At 43.9% G+C, this 22500-nt stretch overlaps 1 protein-coding gene and 1 long non-coding RNA gene across 11 annotated transcripts in view; one reads left to right on the top strand and one right to left on the bottom strand.

The window, feature by feature from the left end:
• LOC133546085 (uncharacterized) overlaps positions 1-22500 on the top strand; it is a 424415-nt gene that overhangs the window by 163477 nt on the left and 238438 nt on the right. The gene's annotated exons all lie outside the window — the stretch shown is intronic.
• Positions 1-22500, bottom strand: part of slmapa (sarcolemma associated protein a) — a 107682-nt gene that overhangs the window by 28662 nt on the left and 56520 nt on the right. For 5 of the 10 annotated variants that reach the window (XR_009804954.1, XM_061891756.1, XM_061891738.1 and 2 more), the window contains 12 exons: positions 16600-16636; positions 11824-11886; positions 11603-11698; positions 11460-11531; positions 11207-11347; positions 10980-11117; positions 9975-10143; positions 9799-9849; positions 8969-9115; positions 5245-5307; positions 727-786; positions 514-579 (listed from right to left, as the gene is read on the bottom strand). Coding sequence is in view for 9 of the 10 variants with exons in the window: in XM_061891756.1 (XP_061747740.1) it covers positions 514-579; positions 727-786; positions 5245-5307; positions 8969-9115; positions 9799-9849; positions 9975-10143; positions 10980-11117; positions 11207-11347; positions 11460-11531; positions 11603-11698; positions 11824-11886; positions 16600-16636 (1103 nt within the window). In the remaining variant the exon portion in view is untranslated. The remainder of the gene's footprint in view (positions 1-513; positions 580-726; positions 787-5244; positions 5308-8968; positions 9116-9798; positions 9850-9974; positions 10144-10979; positions 11118-11206; positions 11348-11459; positions 11532-11602; positions 11699-11823; positions 11887-16599; positions 16637-22500) is intronic. The other 5 variants (XM_061891793.1, XM_061891810.1, XM_061891767.1 and 2 more) reach the window with 4 other exon arrangements.

The raw sequence follows: 22500 nt of genomic DNA, 5'->3' as shown, positions 1-22500 counted from the left end.
TCATTCATCACTTCAAGCAGCATTTGTAAGTTCTATAATATAACTCAAACACTTCGTCCTTCCTAAACTCAAATGATTGAAATCAGCCTCCTCCATTTTGAAAATGATGACAGGTGAAGTGTCACTTGTGATGTGACGAGTTTGACCCGGCGGAAATTCCAGACATGCGCTAATAAAAATAATATTTTGCGAAACGAATTTGACCCGGCAGTAATTCCAGGCAGGCGCATACTATAGACCTGGCGGCAATTCAAGGAAATACGGTATTACATACAATTTTTTTGGCAAAATGGAAACAATGAAAACATTTAGTAAGAAAGATGAAAAATCCACATTACTCCCAGGCTTCCCCGCTCCATATTAAATGAGGTGTCGGGCCCGATCTGGCCCTTGAGTTTGACACGTGTGGTCCAGAAAATACAGTATCTATTTCATCTCACACTTTCATTCCGAAGGTGAATCGTCTAAAGAGCATTTAGCAGCCTTGAGTGAGGAAGTGGAGATGTACTGTACCTTTAAGACGATCCGGGCTGGTGAGGATGTTGTCTTCTGCTGTCTGGTTGTTCTGCAGGTGGGTGTCTGCACACAAACACAATGAAGTAAGTGCACCCTTCCTAAAAGTGCCACTTATTTATTCCCATTTCAAATAAGCAGCGAATAAATCATTCAGGTCAGGACTGAACTCGTCCATCCTCCCAAAAGCCGTTTTATTAGCAAAGCTCTCACCATCAAAGTTGGCCAGTTTATGGATTGACGAACTGACTGCTTCCTTCAGCTGTTTCACTGCTGCAGAGACAAGAGGGGAAAAAAAGAAAACAGCTAATATCAGCAGTGAAAGGAAACCAATTAACCAATGCTGCTGTTTCCATGGAGATAAATGTAATGATATCAATGATACTGTTTATCTGGATTAGAGTATATTTAAATAAACCAGTGTTTTTCAAACTTTTTTGAAGCAAGGCACACTTTTCGCATTGAAAAAATGCGGAGGCACACCGCCAGCAGAAATCATTAAAAAAAGAAACTCAGTTGACGGTAAAAAGTCATTACAATTGTTGGATATGACTTTAAATCATAAGCAATCATGCATCACTATAGCTCTTGTCTCAAAGAAGGTGTACAGAAACATCACACCCTGACTTATTTGGAGTTTTGTGCTGTTTTCCTGTGTGCAGTGTTTTACTTCTTGTCTTTCGCTCCTATTTTGGTGGCATTTTCTGTTTTTTTTGGTATTTTCCTGTGGCAGTTTCATGTCTTCCTTTGAGCCATATTTCCTGCATCTGCTTTGTTTTAGCAATCAAGAATATTTCAATTGTTTTCATCCTTCTTTGTGGGGATATTGTTGATTGTCATGTCATGTTCTGATGTATTTTGTGTACGCCGTCTTTGTTCCACAGTAAGTCTTTGCTGTCGTCCAGCATTCGGTTTTTGTTTACTTCGGAAACAGTTCAGTTTTAGTTTTGTTCTGCATAGCCTTCCCTAAGCTTCCAAGCCTTTTCTTAGGGGTACTCACCGTTTGTTTATTTTTGGTTTAAGCATTGGATACATTTTTACCCATGCTGCCTCCTGCTGTTTACAACATATATAAAGTAATTGGCTACCGACGAGTGGGGGAAGAGTGGATGGTGAGATCGACAGGTGGATCGGTGCGACGTCTTCAGTAATGCGGACGTTGTACCGATCCGTTGTGGTGAAGAAGGAGCTGAGCCGGAAGGCAAAGCTCTCCATTTACCGGTCGATCTACGTTCCCATCCTCACCTATGGTCATGAGCTTTGGGTCATGACCGAAAGGATAAGATCACGGGTACAAGCGGCCCAAATGAGTTTCCTTCGCCGTGTGGCGGGTCTCTCCCTTAGAGATAGGGTGAGAAGCTCTGCCATCTGGGAGGAACTCAAAGTAAAGCCGCTGCTCCTCCACCTCGAGAAGAGCCAGATGAGGTGGTTCGGGCATCTAGTCAGGATGCCACCCGAACGCCTCCCTAGGGAGGTGTTTAGGGCACGTCCAACCGGTAGGAGGCCACGGGGAAGGGAAGTCTGGGCTTCCCTGCTTAGGCTGCTGCCCCCGCGACCCGACCTCGGCTAAGCGGAAGAAGATGGATGGGCTACCGACTGCCACCTACTGATACGGAAGAGTATTACACGGTTATTATGCCGAGCTCTGGATAGCATGGACACTCAACTACAACACATCATTTGCGACTATAATTACTGGTTTGCAAAAAATATCATTAACCCAAATAGGGGAAACTAGATAATCTCCCACGGCACACCAGACTGTATCTCAGGGCACACTTGTGTGCTGCGGCACAGTGGTTGAAAAACACTGGAATAGAGTATGTTAATTATTTCAATCTTTGCCAAAGTATATTAAATATTTGCTTTTGCCAAATTCAAGATTTTCCAGCATTTAGTTTACCGCAATGGTATTCTGATCTAACCACTAAATGATTCATGAGAAACCAGCATGGGGAAAAAAAGATGTTTTGTATTTCTCCATGTAACTGGTGACACAATCCAGCAACTTTCAGCCATTGCTGAGGAGAAAATCGTCTCTTTGAGGGGAAGAGTGCGGAGGAGGAGATTTGAAAGGGACATTTCAAGAGACACAAGCGAGATGGTGAGACTGAGAGAGCATGCAGATTTGCTGCAAAGGGAAGATTTAAGGGCACCATCCACAGCCAAATGGCTGCAAACTTCAAAGCCAAAAGCAACCGCCGCCAAGCAATAAGGCAAATTTGTTCCTTTCCTGCTTTTTTTTTTTTTAGACATGATTTACTAAGTTGATATTTTGAAGCAGGAAACAACCCCTTAAGAAATATGTGCTTAAATTATGGCTGGGAACACATTCTAATTAAGCAAGATACTTCAAAACTTGGAGCCTGATTTACTAAGATCTAAATACCACGCGCTAGGCAGCATGTGCAAATAATAAAATAGTGTGTACTATTAATAGGCTTGTTGCGTGTGCAATTGAAAAGTGGTGCAGACCCCCTTAATAAAATGAGGATTTTGCGTGCATACGGGGCTTTTACCACACAGACATTTAATCATTCTCTGTTATCACGCTGCGAGCTGTGTGCCATGTGTTGAACCGGCAGCACACATCTAGAATGTGGAACAGCAATCTACACAACAGAAAGCTATGCATGCTTCTATAGAATTCTGTGTGCAAAGCTGTGGCTTGCATCACCAGCGCATTCATGTGTCTGGAATGACTCAAACGCAAGAAAATGAAAGATGTCTTAACATGTAGAAGATATACTTTAGTACAGGGGTGTCAAACTCAAATACAGAGTGGGCCAACATTTAAAACTGAACGAAGCCGCGGGCCAAGGTTGAACAAATTAATCCTTTAATAGGGACCCAAACAAGTTTTGCATTGAATATTGACCAAGCAACGCTTATATAACTTTATAGTGACGTGCAAAATCGAGTTTTAAATAATAATAATTAAAATATACCAATGGCATATCAAATAAAATAAAAATACAAATGTAATGTCTCTTTTCGGCGGCGGGGTTTGGTGGTAGCGGGGGTGTATATTGTAGCATGCCGGACGAGTTAGTGATGCAAGGGGTTCTGGGTATTTGTTCGGCTGTGTTTATGTTGTGTTACGGTGCGGATGTTCTCCCGAAATGTGTTTGTCATTCTTGTTTGCTGTGGGTTCACAGTGTGGCGTATATTTGTAACAGTGCTAAAGTTGTTTATACAGCCACCCTCAGTGTGACCTGTATGGCTGTTGACCAAGTATGCCTTGCATACACTTGTGTGTGTGTATGAGCCGCATATATTATGTGAGTGGGCCGGCACGCTGTTTGTATGGAGGAAAAGCGGACGTGGCGAAATGTAGAGAACGCCGAAGGCAGTGCTTTTACAGCCCAACCCCACTATTATTGTCCGGGTGGAAATTGGGAGAGGAACTGAACTTCGGGAGTCTCCTGGGAAAATCGGGAGGGTTGACGAGTATGAGTGTTAGTGGTGAATGCGGTGTTACAGCGGCGGGCCAGCTCTAATGTTAATTTGATATTGCCTCAAGGGCCAAATGAAATTACACGGCGGGCCAAATTTGGCCCGCGGGCCAGAGTTTGACACCCATGCTTTAGTACATTTTTACTAAATAAAAAATAAAATTTACATCAATTGAATTGAATAATTGGTAACGGGCCGCAGAATAATTTTTAATTATTTATTTTGTAGTTATTTATTTATTTTATTGTTTTTATTAAATCAACATAAAAAACACAAGATACACTTACAATTAGTGCACCAACCCCAAAACCTCCCTTTTTCATGACAAAAAATAAAAAAATAAAAATAAATTTAAAATTCCCCCGACCCCTGCCGGGCCGCGGGACAAAATGATCAAGCGTTTACCGGTCCGCAGCTACAAAAAAGGTTGGGGACCACTGATCTAAGTCACAGCAGCTCAGACGAGGCACCAAGCAGTGTGGGTGGGGGGCGTTTCCACAGAGTGTTTCCATAGCGACCAGCCTGAAATGCGGGTGTCAGGGACAGACGCGGAAAGAGATTTTTACAACAAATTTCTAAAGCTTAGTGATATATCAGATTGTAGGTGTGTGTGGGGGGGACGGGGGTTTCCGTTCGTGTTCATATATCGCTGTGTTTGTTGCATTTTTGTTGTGTTTCACTCGATTGTAAATAATGTCTACCGAGAGGGGGTTTGACGTTCATATGTTGTCAATATTCAGTGTTTTATCGTTCATATTGTAAATCCTCCGTTCTTAATTTTCGTGTACATTCTGGGGGTCTCACTCAGTAAAAAAAGTAAAAATCCCATTCTGCATTTTAATGTGGTCTGTCATAACGTTTTTAGCCTTCAATTAGACATTATTGTGAAGTTTTGTATTCGTGTTTCTAAAAATCAGATATACCAACCCCCAGACACATTTTTCTCTCTAAATTTGGCCCCCCGAGTCAAAATAATTGCCCAAGCCTGGGCCACAACATTTGGTATACCTGCACAGTCGTTTGGAGTAACCTAATTAGTTCAATACAACACTACTTGGAGACATTTGTGATGAAGGGCTATTTAAGTACACTTCGATTGACTGTTAAATGAATACCTCTCCCACTTTAAAGTGAGCATGAGCATCTTTGGAAAGGCAGTAGTGTTCTCATGACTAAAGGTTATGCAGGTGTATCAACGTATTGTTGCAGCCAGTGAGTGTAAGAGTTAGGCTGACGGCGGCAAACAAGAGGAAATGTGATAGTGTATGTACTCACGCGGACACTCAATCAACTGTTGGATTCGAGTGGCGTCTCCTCCGCTGTTAACGTGACAGTTGTCTGACAAAAACACACAGACTCTGCTTATTCATTCCATATCTTAGATACACTTGAAGAGCTTCCGGCATGTAACCGTTTACACGAGCGTGACACACAGAGAGCATGGAGACAGACCATGACGATGCAGGAATGACAAACACGGGGGGAGCATGACAAAAGAGAACAGAGAGAAAACCTGAGCACCACGCTGAGGCATTTCAGTCAGACATGTAAAAGGTAGTTCTTCTTCAAACAGGAAGTAGACGTTTAAAGTGAAATACGTGAACTCGTCAGTTTAAACCACTTTAGTTGGAACACTTCACACCACATTTTCTCCTTCCAAACAGCTTGCTTCCAAAGTAAGTTCCGAGACTCCTCCTACTAATCCGTGCACAGAACTTATACTGCAAGACATGATTTACTGTACCGTGCTCATGTAAGATAACCTTGGGTTGAGAAGTACCAATAGGGGATTACGTCAAACCAAAGAGCAGACCTCAATATATCAATCAATCAATCAATCAATCGATGTTTATTTATATAGCCCCAAATCACAAATGTCTCAAAGGACTGCACAAATCATTACGACTACAACATCCTCCGAAGAACCCACAAAAGGGCAAGGAAAACTCACATCCAGTGGGCAGGGAGAATTCACATCCAGTGGGACGCCACTGACAATGCTGACTATGAGAAACCTTGGAGAGGACCTCAGATGTGGGCAACCCCCCCCTCTAGGGGACCGAAAGCAATGGATGTCGACCGGGTCTAACATGATACTGTGAAAGTTCAATCCATAGTGGCTCCAACACAGCCGCGAGAGTTCAGTTCAAGCGGATCCAAGACAGCAGCGAGAGTCCCGTCCACAGGAAACCATCTCAAGCGGAGGTGGATCAGCAGCGTAGAGATGTCCCCAACCGATACACAGGCGAGCGGTCCATCATGGGTCTCGACTCTGGACAGCCAGTACTTCATCAATGGTCATCGGACCGGACCCCCTCCACAAGGGAGGGGGGGACATAGGAGAAAGAAAAGAAGCGGCAGATCAACTGGTCTAAAAAGGACGTCTATTTAAAGGCTAGAGTATACAGATGAGTTTTAAGGTGAGACTTAAATGCTTCTACTGAGGTAGCATCTCGAACTGTTACCGGGAGGGCATTCCAGAGTACTGGAGCCCGAACGGAAAACGCTCTATAGCCCGCAGACTTTTTTTGGGCTCTAGGAATCACTAATAAGCCGGAGTCTTTTGAACGCAGATTTCTTGCCGGCACATATGGTACAATACAATCGGCAAGATAGGCTGGAGCTAGACCGTGTAATATTTTATACGTAATTAGTAAAACCTTAAAGTCACATCTTAAGTGCACAGGAAGCCAGTGCAGGTGAGCCAGTATAGGTATATATGTATGTATATATGTATATAAAAGGTATATACAGTACAGGCGTAATATGATCAAACTTTCTTGTCAAAAGTCTAGCAGCCGCATTTTGTACCAACTGTAATCTTTTAATGCTAGACATGGGGAGACCCGAAAATAATACGTTACAGTAATCGAGGCGAGACGTAACAAACGCATGGATAATGATCTCGGCGTCCTTAGTGGACAAAATGGAGCGAATTTTAGCGATATTACGGAGATGAAAGAAGGCCGTTTTAGTAACGCTTTTAATGTGTGACTCAAAGGAGAGAGTTGGGTCGAAGATAATACCCAGATTTTTTACCGAGTCACCTTGTTTTATTATTTGGTTGTCAAATGTTAAAGTTGTATTATTAAATAGAGGTTGGTGTCTAGCAGGACCGATAATCAGCATTTCTGTTTTTTTGGCGTTAAGTTGCAAAAAGTTAGCGGACATCCATTGTTTAATTTCATTAAGACACGCCTCCAGCTGACTACAGTCCGGCGTGTTGGTCAATAAACAAATAGCTTGGACTCAACATCACAACTTAGAGGAAGGTCTTTTGAAAAGGAAAGTAGAAACACGGTGATGGCGTCCACATGCTTGACTTCTGCTTCTGCTTGACTTCTCAAATAGTAGGGCGCTGGGGGACTTCCGGCATTAGCACCTTTTTGTTCTGGAACAATTAACACTCCTCCAGCCAGGTGGCAGCACTGCTTGAGTTAATCAACAGGCTCGGCCAGGAAATAATACCAAACATACCTCTGTAACCCTTCAGTTTACCAGCAATGAGGATAGAAATAAATAATTATTGCCGGGTTCTCGTTAGAATTTCAATTCAGGGGCAGTGGGAAAAATGTTTGTCACCTCAGGGGGTTGGTTCCAGAAAATAATTGGTTCTACATTCAAGTCTTTGTCTTTACACAGAAATTCCCATCGCCTAAAAGGACTCAGCTGCCACGGAGATGGATGAGCATTTTAGAGAGTAGAGCTAGAGAGTAAGGAGAACTCATTACACGTTGGGGCAAAAATGAGATGAGGCTGTATAACAGTTTAAATATGCTGAACAAACTTGTGTTTTGTTATCTGAAAATGTAACATTCCTTTATCCTAATTAGCCTTTTTTTCCAATAAAGTAGCAGTAGAGTGGAAAAACAAGTTGACTTCGTATGCTTATTTGTGTAAAGTATGTGAAAATACTGTCTAAAATGTCACAAATTCAGTCAGCCATTTTGAATATTCCGCTCAGAATATCTTTGGCTATTTTCAGAGATTGACATCACAGTAGCAATGCTTCTGCACTTTAACCATGTTATTAGATCAGTCATACTGGAAATACACAAAAAATGTGCCGTGTATCATTTACAATCCTTATCTTCTTGGCTTTTTAATGCAGTCGAAATCGTAAATAAATAGCTAACAATTGAGTCGAGAGATGGACGCTGCATTATAATCTTTAAAGAAAATCCAGAAACCGCAACAATACTCCATTTACATGTTGTGACCTAAAAATTTATCAAATATGAGTGATATTGTTATTATAAGCGCGGACGCAGACGCACTATTTTAGTGGCGCATTGATAGCATTGTTGACACACTACAAGCCGGCGGCTGCTTCTGCTTCGTGTCAAACTTGCTAAAAGTAAATTCTAGATTATAGTTCATGCATCTCTCACCTGCTCGTAGACAAATGTGGCCATGGACCGACAGGATGGTCCACTTTCACATCCCCGAGATGGCGAAAAAGTCAAACTAGCAGCAACTTTTTTTTTAACCCTTGCGAATGATTCTTCACCCAAACAGAATTATGTCTGCAACCCAGCGAGAGCGGAAATATTACAGTGGGTGTTTGTTTTTCATGGTTTATTACGGTTAGCTTGTATGTTTAGCACCTAGCAATGCTGGGATCCGCCGGGTAGAAGTCGACTTCTAAAACTTATTACTCATTTGTGTTTGGGCTCGAAAATATAAGGATCTGGATCATCATTTCCCCAAAGTAACACTGTTGGCTCTCACAAAGACTGATTAGCATTGTTGTTGATGGGGAAGGGATCTGTGGTTCCTCCTCTACGTGGGGTGCTCACGTGACTCATTAACTCTCAAAATGGCTCAGGAATCTCTGTGAGATTGGTACTATTTTGATTTGATCTATTTATTCGTAACCTTTGGAAGTGTTTTGGTGTCATAAATCAGATATTTATGATAATAGCTTCAATATGGAGGCGACTAGTTTTTCCACTCCACTTGCACTTTAAAGTGATGATCATAATGAAACCACCACTACCATCTGCGTCTTCACCGACTGCACCCTCGTCTGTGTCGGTGTCCTCCTCATCTTCCTCTTCTTCTTCCTCATGGCTCTCGGGTGTCTCCAAGCTTGGACCCTCCTCCGCGGGCTCCTCTCCCGCTTCAGGGGAGCCTAAGTCCTCATCTGTCATTTGACCACATGACAAGGGTCGTTTTGGGTTGAAAAGGCAGAAGATTCTTCACGGGGTGAGCAGTGTGGAGGAAGGAGTGGGGGTTCAAGCACCTCCGGCATTCTGTGTGCTCAATTCCATCACCAGACACCAAACCAGGCGAAGCAAGTGCTGTTTTTGTTTTAACCCCCAGAAAAAGAGAGACAAAGAGGTGTACAGTTTGCCCGCCGAGGGAATCCACCCAGATTATCCGGAATGCATTTTAGAGAGAACACATCTCTCGTGAAACAGCCACACACGGACGTAGACCAGGCATAAACCAGATCATGGTGACTGGAGCAGTATTTAAGTTGATTATTTCAACTGATTCAGGTCAGAGCAAGCAGTGAATCATGGTTAATGTCAACAACCTCCACCAGAGCAGTAAACCCAGGCACAGACGATTAGCATCGTGACCACTCTGGTGCACTCTCAGGAGGAACAACCAACCATGTGGACATGGTCACCCAAGAAGAAGATGAGGGATAGGTGATGGCCAGCATTAGCCAGATGAACAGAAAGCCACCACAAGCACCAGTTTGTGGTCGTGCGTGCAGGAAGATGTCATGCAGAATTCATGCACGCAGGATGTGGAGGAGAAGTCAGAGGCCACGGAGGACAAAGATGAGAGAGTCCGGCCAAAGAAGGCGACACTCACCCAGACTGTTGTTTTCCTTAATGCTTTTCTCTTGGAGCTGCTCTAAGCGCACTGTGGGAAAAAAATAAGCGTTGACTGGCTTGGTTGCCAGGGTAACCATGTCTACGGGGTGTTTGATGCTTGATCGGCTGTTGAGTGTGTTAAGAGTTGGAGCAGGAAGGTCCGTGTGCGAGTACCCTGCAGGGCGGCGAGCCTCTCGTTGGTGAAGTCGTTGTCGGCCTGTAGAGCCTCAATGCGAGCCTGGAGAACCTGCTCCTTCTCCTCCATCTCCTCGATACGCAACTCCAGCGCTCGCTTCTCCGACGCCCCCCGCTGGGTCAGCTCCTCTTGGCGGCCCTCCGCTTCCTGCAGGAGGGGCACAAGTGGGCGCAACAGTTAAGAAAAGGGTTGATGGTGAGGAAAATGTCCCGTGAAGCAGTGGACAGGTCAGAAGACTGCGCCAAAATACAAATAAAGGGGGAAGAATTAAAGCCCGGCAGAGACCAATTATTAGTACATGTGGCGGTCAACTAAAAATGACAATTAAAAAACTTCAGGAGGTCAACAACACTCAACTAAAACTTCAGGCGGTCAACAATAAACAACGACTCAACTGAAACTTCAGGCAGTCGTCAATAAACGACGACTCAACTAAAACTTAGGGAGGTCAACAATAAACGACTCTAAAACTTTGGGAGGTCAACAATAAACGACTCAACAAAAACTTCAGGCGGTCAACAATAAACGACGACTCAACTAAAACTTTGGGAGGTCAACAATAAACGACTTAACTAAAACTTCAGGCGGTCAACAATAAACGACTCAACAAAAACTTCAGGCGGTGAACAATAAACGACGACTCAACTAAAACTTTGGGAGGTCAACAATAAACGACTTAACTAAAACTTCAGGCGGTCAACAATAAACGACTCAACTAAAACTTCAGGCGGTGAACAATAAACGACGACTCAACTAAAACTTTGGGAGGTCAACAATAAACGACTTAACTAAAACTTCAGGCGGTCAACAATAAACGATGACTCAACTACAACACCAACTTTCATGGTCAGGTATGTCCATTAATTGGAGCAGCACTTTCCTGAACAGTATTGTAAGTCATCCAACTTCAGAGACCTTCTAAGTGAGATCTTCCAGTGTCCAGCCAAAGTATTGCAAGCCAGTTGAGTTGAGAGGCAGCTCACCTTTATTTTGTCTGTAAGCTCTTTGATTTCATTGACTGCAGCGTTGTATTTGTTGGCCAGCTCCCTCAGCTCCTCCTGGCTCCTCTCAGACATTTCCTTCAGGTGGGTGCACTCGTCTTCCGTGTTGCTCAGCGAGCGCTGCGGGGGCCAGAAGTCAACATCTCGATATTTCCCAGCCAACATCAGAAGACCACAAATTGATTCTGGCAATCGTGTGCAGGGCCCACCTCCACCTCCGACAGCTTTCTGACCACCTCGATCTTCTCCTGCAGGACTCTCCTGAGAGACTCTTTGGCCGTGGTCTCATAGTTGTGTTTGTCGTCCTGGAGAGCAAGGAGCTCTTTCCGAATGCCGTCCTCTGTCTGGGACTGAGAGGAACATGCATGGACAATTAGATTAGATTAGATAGTACTTTATTTATTCCGTCAGGAGACAAGTAGGTGTTACTGCTTCAAGGGTCTGGGGGAGAGTGTGCCTCACCTTTGAGTAAGCCTGCAGTTGACTGCCCATCACCTCCAGCCTGGACAGCAAACGGTCTTCATCAATCAGAGCCTGATGAAGGAATATGCTCAGTTCACGGCTTCTGACAAAAACCTTCCTGTTATTCGGGTTCTTTTTCCGACCTGCCAGCTGCTCTCCGAGGCCTCCTGAGTGTTGACGAGCAGACGCTGTAGGGTGGCCAGCTTCTGCTCCAACATCTGCTCCCTGTGTAAGGCCTCCTGGCAGACAGAGGGACGGGATCCATACCATCAGTCATGGAGGATTTAATGCACGTGTCTTCTAACGTGGTTCAATGGTTTGGGGTGTCATTGTATGCGACTACCAGCGGGTGTCGCTGTGTTACCTGTAGATACTGGGAGAGCTGGAAGAGTTCCTGAGAATACATACTGGGAGTGTTGGCCGCAACCTACAAGAGGCACACATAAACAACGTTTGGTGAAAAATTAACCGTTTGGATGGTTGGAGGGTAAAAATGAAAATAGTCCTAAATAAACCCATTTATACCAGGTTTATTTGTGTTTTTATTACAAAATATTTTCTTATTTTTCCACCGAATTTATGCAAGTGAATTGCAAAACGCTGCGAAGGCCCTGTTGAAATGGCTTTGTTTAATATTATTCTCCCACTTTGATGCTATTTTAGAAGGCATGAAAACTCACCAATTTTTGCAAGCATGTCCGATCCGGCAAAAAATCAGATATTTTAAGGGTCCTGAACCCAAACTTCAAAAATTGGCTCTCTAGCGCCCCCTTTAAAATTAGAAAAATTGGGCCCCTCGCTCCTTGGGCGGTATAGCATTGTTGGTAGAGTGGCCGTGACAGCAACTTGAGGGTTCCAGGTTTGATCCCCACTTCCGCCATCCTAGTTACTGCCGTTGTGTCCTTGGGCAAGACACTTTACCCAGCTGCTCCCAGTGCCACCCACACTGCTTTAAATGTAACTTTTATATTGGGTTTACACTATGTAAAAAGTGCTTTGAGTCACTAGAGAAAAGTGCTATATAAATATAATTTACTTCACAAATATCGCCACTGGCGTCGTTAATGACAGGACGCATGTAAAAATCTCAAGAACCCATATTTGAAATCCAACAGGAAGTCAGCCATCTTGGTTTCCGCCGGCCCTTTTTAGGCCAAAAACAAGGGTCATACTTCAAAGAGCTCCTTCTAGGGTGGGGGTCGGCGAGCCGCATGCAGCTCTTTAGCAACGCCCTAGTGGCTCTCTGGAGCTTTTTCAAAAATATATAAAAAAATTGGAAAAAGATGAAAAGGGACAAAAAACATATTTGTTGTTTTAATATGGTTTCTGTAGGAGGACAAACATGACACAAACCTCCCTAATTGTTATAAAGCACAGTTTGTATTAAACATGCTTCACTGATTCGAGTATTTGGCAAGCGCCGGTTTGTCCTACTAATTTTGGCGGTCCTTGAACTCACCGTAGTTTGTTTACATGTATAACTTTCTCCGACTTTCTAAGACGTGTTTTATACCCCTTCTTTTTCTCTCATTTTGTCCACCAAACTTTTAACGTTGTGCACGAATGCACAAAGGTGAGTTTTGTTGATGTTATTGACTTGTGTGGAGTGCTAATCAGACATATTTGGTCACTGCATGACTGCAAGCTAATCGATGCTAACATGCTATTTAGGCTAGCTGTATGTACATATTGCATCTTTATGCCTCATTTGTAGCTATATTGGATCTCATTTAGTTAGTTTCAATTTATATCTCATGACACAATATCTGTATGTAATATGGCTTTTAATTTTTTGCGGATCCAGACGGATATGTTTTTGTATTTTTGGTCCAATATGGCTCTTTCAACATTTTGGGTTGCCGACCCCTGTTCTAGGGACTTTGACCAAATGAGTTGCCTTTCAAATGAAACATACTAGACAAATAGGCGATGATACCTAGTGTGTGTGTGACAATCATTGGTACTTTAAATTTAAATTTTAATAAATTGCATGGGAATTTTGCCTTCACCTTAGAATGTGGGCGTGGCATGACGCCAAACTGTGATCTAAGGCCTCGGCACAAAACTTGAAACCTTTATAACTCGGCTCCAAAAACTCAGATCTTGATCAGAATTGGTACCGCAAAGTGCAAGATGGGTCAGCGCATGTTAGTACACATTTGTGGTGGGCGGAGCCTGGTGGCAAAAACTGGCCCCCGCCATCAACAATCAAACTGTCATTACTTCACTTTTGATGATCGGATTTCCTTCCAAACTGAAATTGTTGGGGTCTGATCATGACCAGTCGTTGATATCGACACCAACATCGCCTCATTCTGGTAGAAAATTATAACTGTCGGAACTTCCTTCCACATGCACCAATCTTCCGAATTTTTTTTCGATTTTTTTTTGACTGTCATGCTTGTCCGCCGGCTGACGTGAAACCCGAGTTGCATGGTGGAGCACGGTTCCTCAACGCTACTTGCAGCTTTAATTTAGGTTCAAATTTTGTGAACTAATTTTTTTTTATGAAAATACGCTGACAATGCTATTGAATAAAAAAATTGTACGCGAAATTCGTGGTTAAAAAATCAATTCCATTAAAAAAACTCTTTTAAAATTCAGTGCGCAGAAAAAAAATATTGGTTGCTTAAAAAAAAAATAGCAACCAATATTCCATCTATCTTCTTCTGCTTATATGAGGTCGGGTCGAGGGGGCAGCAGCCTAAGCAGAGAAGCCAAGACTTCCCCCTCTATCGAGCCACTTGGTGCAGCTCCTCCAGGGGGATCACGGGGTGTTACGGGCCAGCTGGGAGACAGACTAACCAACCAATATATCTGCACTGAATTTTATGCAATTAATTAATCAACACTGTGAACCCACACCAAACAAGAATGACAAACACATTTCGGGAAAACATCCGCACTGTAACACAACATTACAAATACCCAGAATCCCATGCAACCTTGACTTTTCCAGGCTACCTTATACACCACGCTACCACAACCCCACCCCACACCACCTCGACCAACGCAGGAGGGGGTGGGGGGTGGAAGCGCGGTGTATAATGTAGCCTGGAAAAGTCAAGGTTGCATGGGATTCTGGGTATTTGTAATGTTGTGTTTATGTTGTGTTACAGTGCGAATGTTTTCCCGAAATGTGTTTGTCATTCTTGTTTGGTGTGGGTTCACATTGTGGCGCACATTTGTAACAGTGTCAAAGTTGTTTATATCACAACCCTCAGTGTAACCTGTATGGCTGTTGAACAAGAATGCCCTGCAGTCGCATGTGTGTGTCAGCAGAAGCCACATAACGCGTGACCTGACTGGTAAACTGTTTGTACAAGTTGTGGAGGGCACTAAAGATAGTGCCATCGTAACACGCCTTTATCATGTTGATTGGGTATTGCTCAGCAGACGTCCGAGTGAATAATCACTCCGTAACCCGCGAATCTCCCGGACAAATCGGGAGGAATTGTATGCGTGATGCTAATAAGCGGGATTCATTTAAAACTTACTGGCCACACTAACATCAAATGTTCCAATTTAATTGCGGCCTGCGTGTCTGAGACCCCTGGTTAATTAATGAAATAACAATGTATACAGTGTTATTTCATTATAAATTTCAAGAGTCTTGTGGCTCCCAAAATGGCTCTTTGAGTAGTAAAGGTTGCCGACCCCTGTCCTAGTTAATAAATAAGTACAAAATAGAATGAGCGACTAGGATGAGAATCAGCACCTCCAAGTCCGAGTCCATGGTTTTCGCCCGGAAAAGGGTGGAGTGCCAACTCCGGGTTGGGGAGGAGACCCTGCCCCAAGTGGAGGAGTTCAAGTACCTAGGGGTCTTGTTCACGAGTGAGGGAAGAGTGGATGGTGAGGTCGACAGGCAGATATCGGTGCGGCGTCTTCAGTAATGCGGACGCTGTATCGATCCGTAGTGGTGAAGAAGGAGCTGAGCTGGAAGGCAAAGCTCTCAATTTGCCAGTCGAGCTACGTTCCCATCCTCACCTATGGTCATGAGCTTTGGGTCATGACCAAAAAGACAAGATCACGGGTACAAGCGGCCTAAATGAGTTTCCACCGCCGGGTGGCGGAGCTCTCCCTTAGAGATAGGGTGAGAAGCTCTGCCATCTGGGAGGAACTCAAAGTAAAGCCGCTGCTCCTCCACATGGAGAGGAGCCAGATGAGGTGGTCAGGGCATCTGGTCAGGATGCCACCCGAACGCCTCCCTTGGGAGGTGTTTTGGGCATGTCCGACCGGTAGGAGGCCACGAGGAAGACCCAGGACACGTTGGGAAGACTATGTCTCCCGGTTGGCCTGGGAACGCCTCGGGATCCCCCGGGAGGAGCTAGATGAAGTGGCTGGGGAGAGGGAAGTCTGGGCTTCTCTGCTTAGGCTGCAGCCCCCGCGACCCAACCTCGGATAAGCGGAAAAAGATGGATGGATGGATGGAATTTGTCAGCACAATTTGAAAATTTCAGTAGAAAATGTTAAAACGTAAAAAAAATTCAGTTAGCATAAATTCAGTCTCCGAAAAAAGTTTTTGCAACAAAGACACAAATTAACCTCCATGCAATTACAACACCAGATTAAATATTAAAAGAAATCAGTACCACGGAAGAGGCCTTCATTTAAAACCTGACTCTACATTTGCAACTTTAATTAACAGAAAAAGCCAGTGTGTGTGAAACTCAATTGAGAGCTGAGGGAGCGTGGTACACTTAATTATGTTAGAGAAGTGGCTCAAAATGTAGTCACGCACGCACACGCACACACACATTCCTCTGACAGGTTACACTGAGGCGCTGTTGTTCTGACTGCTAGAGACACAGAACAGAACACCCAAGCTTTATCGCTCTTCTTGCGGATAAAAACTCTAAGTGCCAACGTTTACAGCCTAAGAGGACGAAGAAGGACGTTTTCACACTCTCACTTAATCCAGTAAACATAAAGAGGCCATCTTGTTAGGAATGTTGCTATAAAGGCTGGCTTTCCTCAGGTCATGGCCCTTAGACCCAAGACATGGAAAAAGGGAGAAGAGCTATGGTTTCAGCAAGTTAGGTGGCAGACCACACATTCCTCGGGTCAGCTGACTAGTCCAGTGGGTGGAAGAGAGACGGAGGGAGAATGCATCATCACATCAGGCACATTCTGTCCTTACCTTGTCTACAGGCAGCGGCAGCGGCGCCTGGATGACACTGCAAGACAGGAGCAAACTTGGTCAGCGAGAAAACACAACGGAGGAAAGACTCAAAGAACATAATTTGAATGTTTTTGTGTGCTCACGTTTCCAAACACCTTCTCTGCAGACCAGCTCTAAAGTATTCATGTGTGTCAAGTCTGCGTAGAGTTATGATCCGCCGCCCGGATCATACATTGTTTTGGTTTTTGAGTCATTTTGTGTTCCCTGATTATTTTTGGACTCTTCCCATCCCTAGTTGTGCACTTCCTTGTTTTATTCTTGTTACCATGGTTTCACATTTGTTCCACCTGCTCTGCTTTTGACACGCACCTGGTTTTTGATTTCTGCCTTAGTATTTAAGCCTGTTTTCTACCTCAGTTCTTTCTTGATTCGTTGTTTGCTTCATGCAACTTTCACGTTGGTATCTCTACTTTGTGCTAAGTTACGCCTTAGCTTCGTGTGCGCTCAGCACGTCAATTTTGGACTCTGGACTCGCTGCTGCGTTTAGCGTTAGCTTCCCGTGCGAAGGCACGCACTTTATTTTGCCATTTAATACCAGTGTTATGTTATTTCTGTATATTAAAACCAGCTCCTACCTGCAATTCCTGCCTGTCTTGGTCCTCGTGCATCACAATGCGTTTCCAACCTGACACCTAGACCAGTGTTTTTCAACCACTGTGCCGCGGCACACTCTGCCTTGAGATAGTTTGGTGTGCCGTGGGAGATTATCTCGTTTCACCTAATTGTGTTAAAGATGTTTTTTGCAAACCAGTAATAATAGTCTGCAAATGATGTGTTGTTGTTGAGCAAGGGTCCTCAATACGTCGATCGCGATCTACCAGTCGATCGCAAAGGTAGTATTGGTAGATCGCATTACATCGAAAAAAATTGACGTAAGCCTATCATCCATCCTGTCTTTTGATTGATAAACACTTAGGTCACTGCACATGCGCAAACAACGGCGCTCAGTGTAGCAAAACTAAAGAGCTTGTCAGCGTGTTACCGCCAATTTTCAGCCCTCAGTTTTTTCTGTTAAACCTAAGAAAGGGTATAAAAATGAGTGGAGGAGCTGGACCAAGTAAGAAGACAAAAACTCATCACTTTCATGAGGAATTTTTTTTCACGATGACATTTTCGAAGTGCGTTTACCTCATCTGCCAGTCTACCATCGCAATACCAAAGAAGGGAAATGTGGAGAGGCATTTTCGGACTATTCATGCAAAATACAACACCGTCTTCAGTGCAAGTCATCAGAGTAAACTCGGGTAATGACAAAAAATGTACATAGTTAATTGTTTTGTGTTGTGCAATATTGGCTCATGCGGTTATGCATGTTCGTCAACATACATTGTAGATATAAAGAATCCTCAATATATTTATCAATCAATCAATCAATGTTTACTTATATAGCCCTAAATCACTGGTGTCTCAAAGGGCTGCACAAACCACTACCACATCCTCGGTAGGCCCACATAAGGGCAAGGAAAACTCACACCCAGTGGGACGTCGGTGACAATGATGACTATGAGAACCTTGGAGAGGAGGAAAGCAATGGATGTCGAGCGGGTCTAACATGATACTGTGAAAGTTCAATCCATATTGGATCCAACACAGTCGCGAGAGTCCAGTCCAAAGCGGATCCAACACAGCAGCGAGAGTCCCGCTCACAGCAGAGCCAGCAGGAAACCATCCCAAGCGGAGGCGGATCAGCAGCGCAGAGATGTCCCCAGCCGATACACAGGCAAGCAGTACATGGCCACCGGATCGGACCGGACCCCCTCCACAAGGGAGAGTGGGACATAGGAGAAAAAGAAAAGAAACGGCAGATCAACTGGTCTAAAAAGGGAGTCTATTTAAAGGCTAGAGTATACTAATGAGTTTTAAGGATTTTGTATACCCTATACACACACATTATATATATATATATATATATATATATATATATATATATATATATATATATATATATATATATATATATATATATATATATATATATATATATGTTGTCTATACATATATATGTTGTATACTCAACATATAATTATTTAGAAATAATTATATGTTTTGCATTTTTGTAGTAGGTAGATCATTTTGACTTGATCATTTTAAAAGTAGCTTGTATGCTGAAAAAGTGTGAGCACTCCTGTTGTTGAGTATCGGTGCTGTCTAGAGCTCGGCAGAGTAACCGTGTAATACTCTTCCATATCAGTAGGTGGCAGCGAGTAGCTAATTGCTTTGTAGATGTCGGGAACACGTCGTGTGAAACGACAATGGTTTGCCGTGAACGAAATATGCAGATGACAGCGGGAGCCTTTGTCTCCTCCAGGCTCGACTACTGCAACGCACTTCTTGTCAGGATCCCCAGCAAGAACATCCAGAAGCTGCAGTACATACAAAATAGTGCTGCGAGGATCCTGATGAGAGTGCGGAAACATGAACACATCACACCAACTCTCAAATCCCTTCACTGGCTTCCTGTTCCATTCAGGATTGAATTCAAAATCTCCCTACTAACTCACCAGTGCCTCCATGGAAATGCCCCCCTCTACCTCAAGGAACTGCTCACCCCCAAATCCTCCACACGACACCTCCGCTCCAAACAGGCTAACCTCCTCCAACCTCCACGGACAAAGCTTCGAACAATGGGAGACCGGGCTTTCTGCTCCGCTGCTCCCAGTCTGTGGAACGCTCTCCCTGACCACCTGAGGGAACCTCAGACTGTGGATGCTTTTAAAAAAGGCTTAAAACCCCATCTTTTTAAAAAAGCCTTTCTATAGACATGCATGCTGGTTGTAACCTTTGGGCTGTTTCTAGTTTTATATTTTATTTATTTTTATTATTACTATTTTTTACACTGTGGCACTTTGAGGTTGTTTGCTCAACGTAAAGTGCTTTTTACAAATAAAATCTATTATTATTATTATTGTGCAGGTAAAAACTTATCTAATGTTTGAATCAAAAATAAACAAAATGTTAGTGCCCCTAAGAAAAGCCATTGAAGCTCAGCAAAGGCTATGCAAAACGAAACTAAAACTGAATTGGCTGCAAAGTCAAGAAAAACAGAATGCTGGACGACAGCAAAGACTTACAGGGTGTGGAGCAGAGACTGCACCAACAAAGTACAACCGTACAAGACATGACAATCAACAATGTCCGCACAAAGAAGGATATCATCCGCACAATTTAAATAGTTTGATTGACATGAAACTGCTACAGGAAAATACCACCAAAATAGGAGCGCAAGACAAGAACTAAAACACTACGCACAGGAAAATAAGGTAAAAGTCAAAATAGGTCAGGGTGTGATGTGACAGGTGGAGAGAGTACACCTACTTTGAGACAAGAGCTATATTAGCTATTGCAGTACCTGCAATATCAGTAGTTGATATTGACTTTTTCTGTCAATATCAGCTACTGACTTTAATTTTTCAATGTTTTCTGCTGGTGGTGTGCCTCTGCATTTTTTCAATGAAAACAATGTGCCTTGGCTCAGAAACGATTGAAAAACACTGGCCTAGACTACTAATACTCTAAGTATTAGTAGGCTGACAAAGGCTGTCCTTTGTCACTGATTCTGTTCATAACTTTTATGGACAGAATTTCTAGGCGCAGTCAAGGCCTTGAGGGGTTCCGGTTTGGTGACCGCAGGATTAGGTCTCTGCTTTTTGCAGATGATGTGGTCCTGATGGCTTCATCTGACCGGGATCTTCAGCTCTCGCTGGATCGGTTCGCAGCAGAGTGTGAAGCGACCGGAATGAGAATCAGCACCTCCAAGTCCGAGTCCATGGTTCTCGCCCGGAAAAGGGTGGAGTGCCATCTCCGGGTTGGGGAGGAGACCCTGCCCCAAGTGGAGGAGTTCAAGTACTTAGGAGTCTTGTTCACGAGTGAGGGAAGAGTGGATCGTGAGATCGACAGGCGGATCGGTGCGGCGTCTTCAGTAATGCGGACGTTGTACCGATCCGTTGTGGGGAAGAAGGAGCTGAGCCGGAAGGCAAAGCTCTCCATTTACCAGTCGATCTACGGTCCCATCCTCACCTATGGTCATGAGCTTTGGGTCATGACCGAAAGGATAAGATCACGGGTACAAGCGGCCCAAATGAGTTTCCTCCGCCGTGTGGCGGGTCTCTCCCTTAGAGATAGGGTGAGAAGCTCTGCCATCCGGGAGGAACTCAAAGTAAAGCCGCTGCTCCTTCACATGGAGAGGAGCCAGATGAGGTGGTTCGGGCATCTGGTCAGGATGCCACCCGAACGCCTCCCTAGGGAGGTGTTTAGGGCACGTCCAACCGGTAGGAGGCCACGGGGAAGACCCAGGACACGTTGGGAAGACTATGTCTCCCGGCTGGCCTGGGAACGCCTCGGGATCCCCCGGGAAGAGCTAGACGAAGTGGCTGGGGAGAGGCAAGTCTGGGTTTCCCTGCTTAGGCTGTTGCCCCCGCGACATGACCTCGGATAAGCGGAAGATGATGGCATTTGGCCTGAAATGTACATATATTGGATGTATTTATTTTATTTTACTAGTTGCGGGAACAGCATTTGATGTATTTGTGTTTACTTCTATCATTCGTATGTCTGTAAAAACCCTATAAGCAAATGTTTAAAAAAAAAAAAAAAAATTAACTCATGTGCGATTACAACGTGGGTGTCTTGCTGCAATGTGGTGGAGACAGGCACCAAAAGTGGATGAAGGTAAAGACAAAGTTTTAGGACAAAGGTGAATGTGTTAATGTGTAACAGGGAACTAACAGGAGACAGCAGAACTATGAGAAAATCAAACAAACCACTCGCGGAAAATCTAACAACTACGGGAGTAACGATTAATCTATATTTTGATATACGGATTTATATGTGCTCGGCAAGTTTGCCTTCCGATAAAAAGGTATCTGTCAGGCTGACTATGTTTGACTATGTTTTGTTTTTTTCCTCTGCATTTGTCTTTGTTTCCTCTGTGTGTGTAGTGTTTCCTGTCAGCGCTCTTATTATGTTGGTTTCCTGTCTTTCTCCCAGAGTGCTGTGTCCCCTCAGCTGCGGCTGATTGGCACCTGGCCACACCTGGTGTCAATCAGCCCGCTCCTATTTAGACCTGTTTTCTCCTCAAGCCTGTGCTGGATTATTGTCATGTATTGTCGCTCCTGTTGTGTCGTTGCAGCGTAGCGGTAAGCTATATTTGGTAGCTTTGTGTAGCTTACTGTCTTTTGTTCCCTGCTTCCAGTTTTGTTTGTTCATAGCCTAGCTTGTTATCCACCTCGTGCGAGCTTTTTGTTTGTACCCTTTGTTTGGTTTTGTTTTAGTGTGTAAATTAAAACCATGTTTTCTTACTCATTGCCTGCCTCCTTCTCTGCATCTTGGGATTCGTCACAAACTGACAGTATCAATCTAAGATTGTTTTAAAAGGGAATCAATTGAGTTTATCGACACTAGAAAAATGAAAACACTGGATTATTATTATTATTAATAAATGGCGGATAGCTACAATGATTAAAAAAGGTCACAACAAACGCCACAGGACAGCATCATTAATTACAACACAATAACTTTCAGCTACAACACGATTGCAAAAGCCACAACAAATACAAACGACACAACACAATCATTTAAAGCCGCAACACATCTTTAAGCCAGAAAAGACGCGACAGACACAAGAGCAGTGACAGTGGAACAAGACACGACAACATGAAGTGTGACACTACAACAGCCAAGGAGAAGTCAATTGACCAGAAAAAAAGACTGGAAGTCTCTGCAGAAAGTGCTGAGGACGGCGGAAAAGATCATCAGGACTCCTCTTCCTCCTATCCTGGAGATCGCAAAAAGACCCTGCCTGACCAGGGCTCAGAAAATCTGCAGAGGCTCCTCCCACCCCCGCCAAGGACTGTTTGCACT

The sequence above is a fragment of the Nerophis ophidion genome, linkage group LG02 (assembly GCF_033978795.1).
Source record: "Nerophis ophidion isolate RoL-2023_Sa linkage group LG02, RoL_Noph_v1.0, whole genome shotgun sequence".
In the NCBI taxonomy this organism is placed as follows: Eukaryota; Metazoa; Chordata; class Actinopteri; order Syngnathiformes; family Syngnathidae; genus Nerophis; species Nerophis ophidion.
The sequence above is the reverse complement of the archived record's forward strand: the minus strand, read 5'-3'. Positions and strand labels throughout refer to the sequence as shown.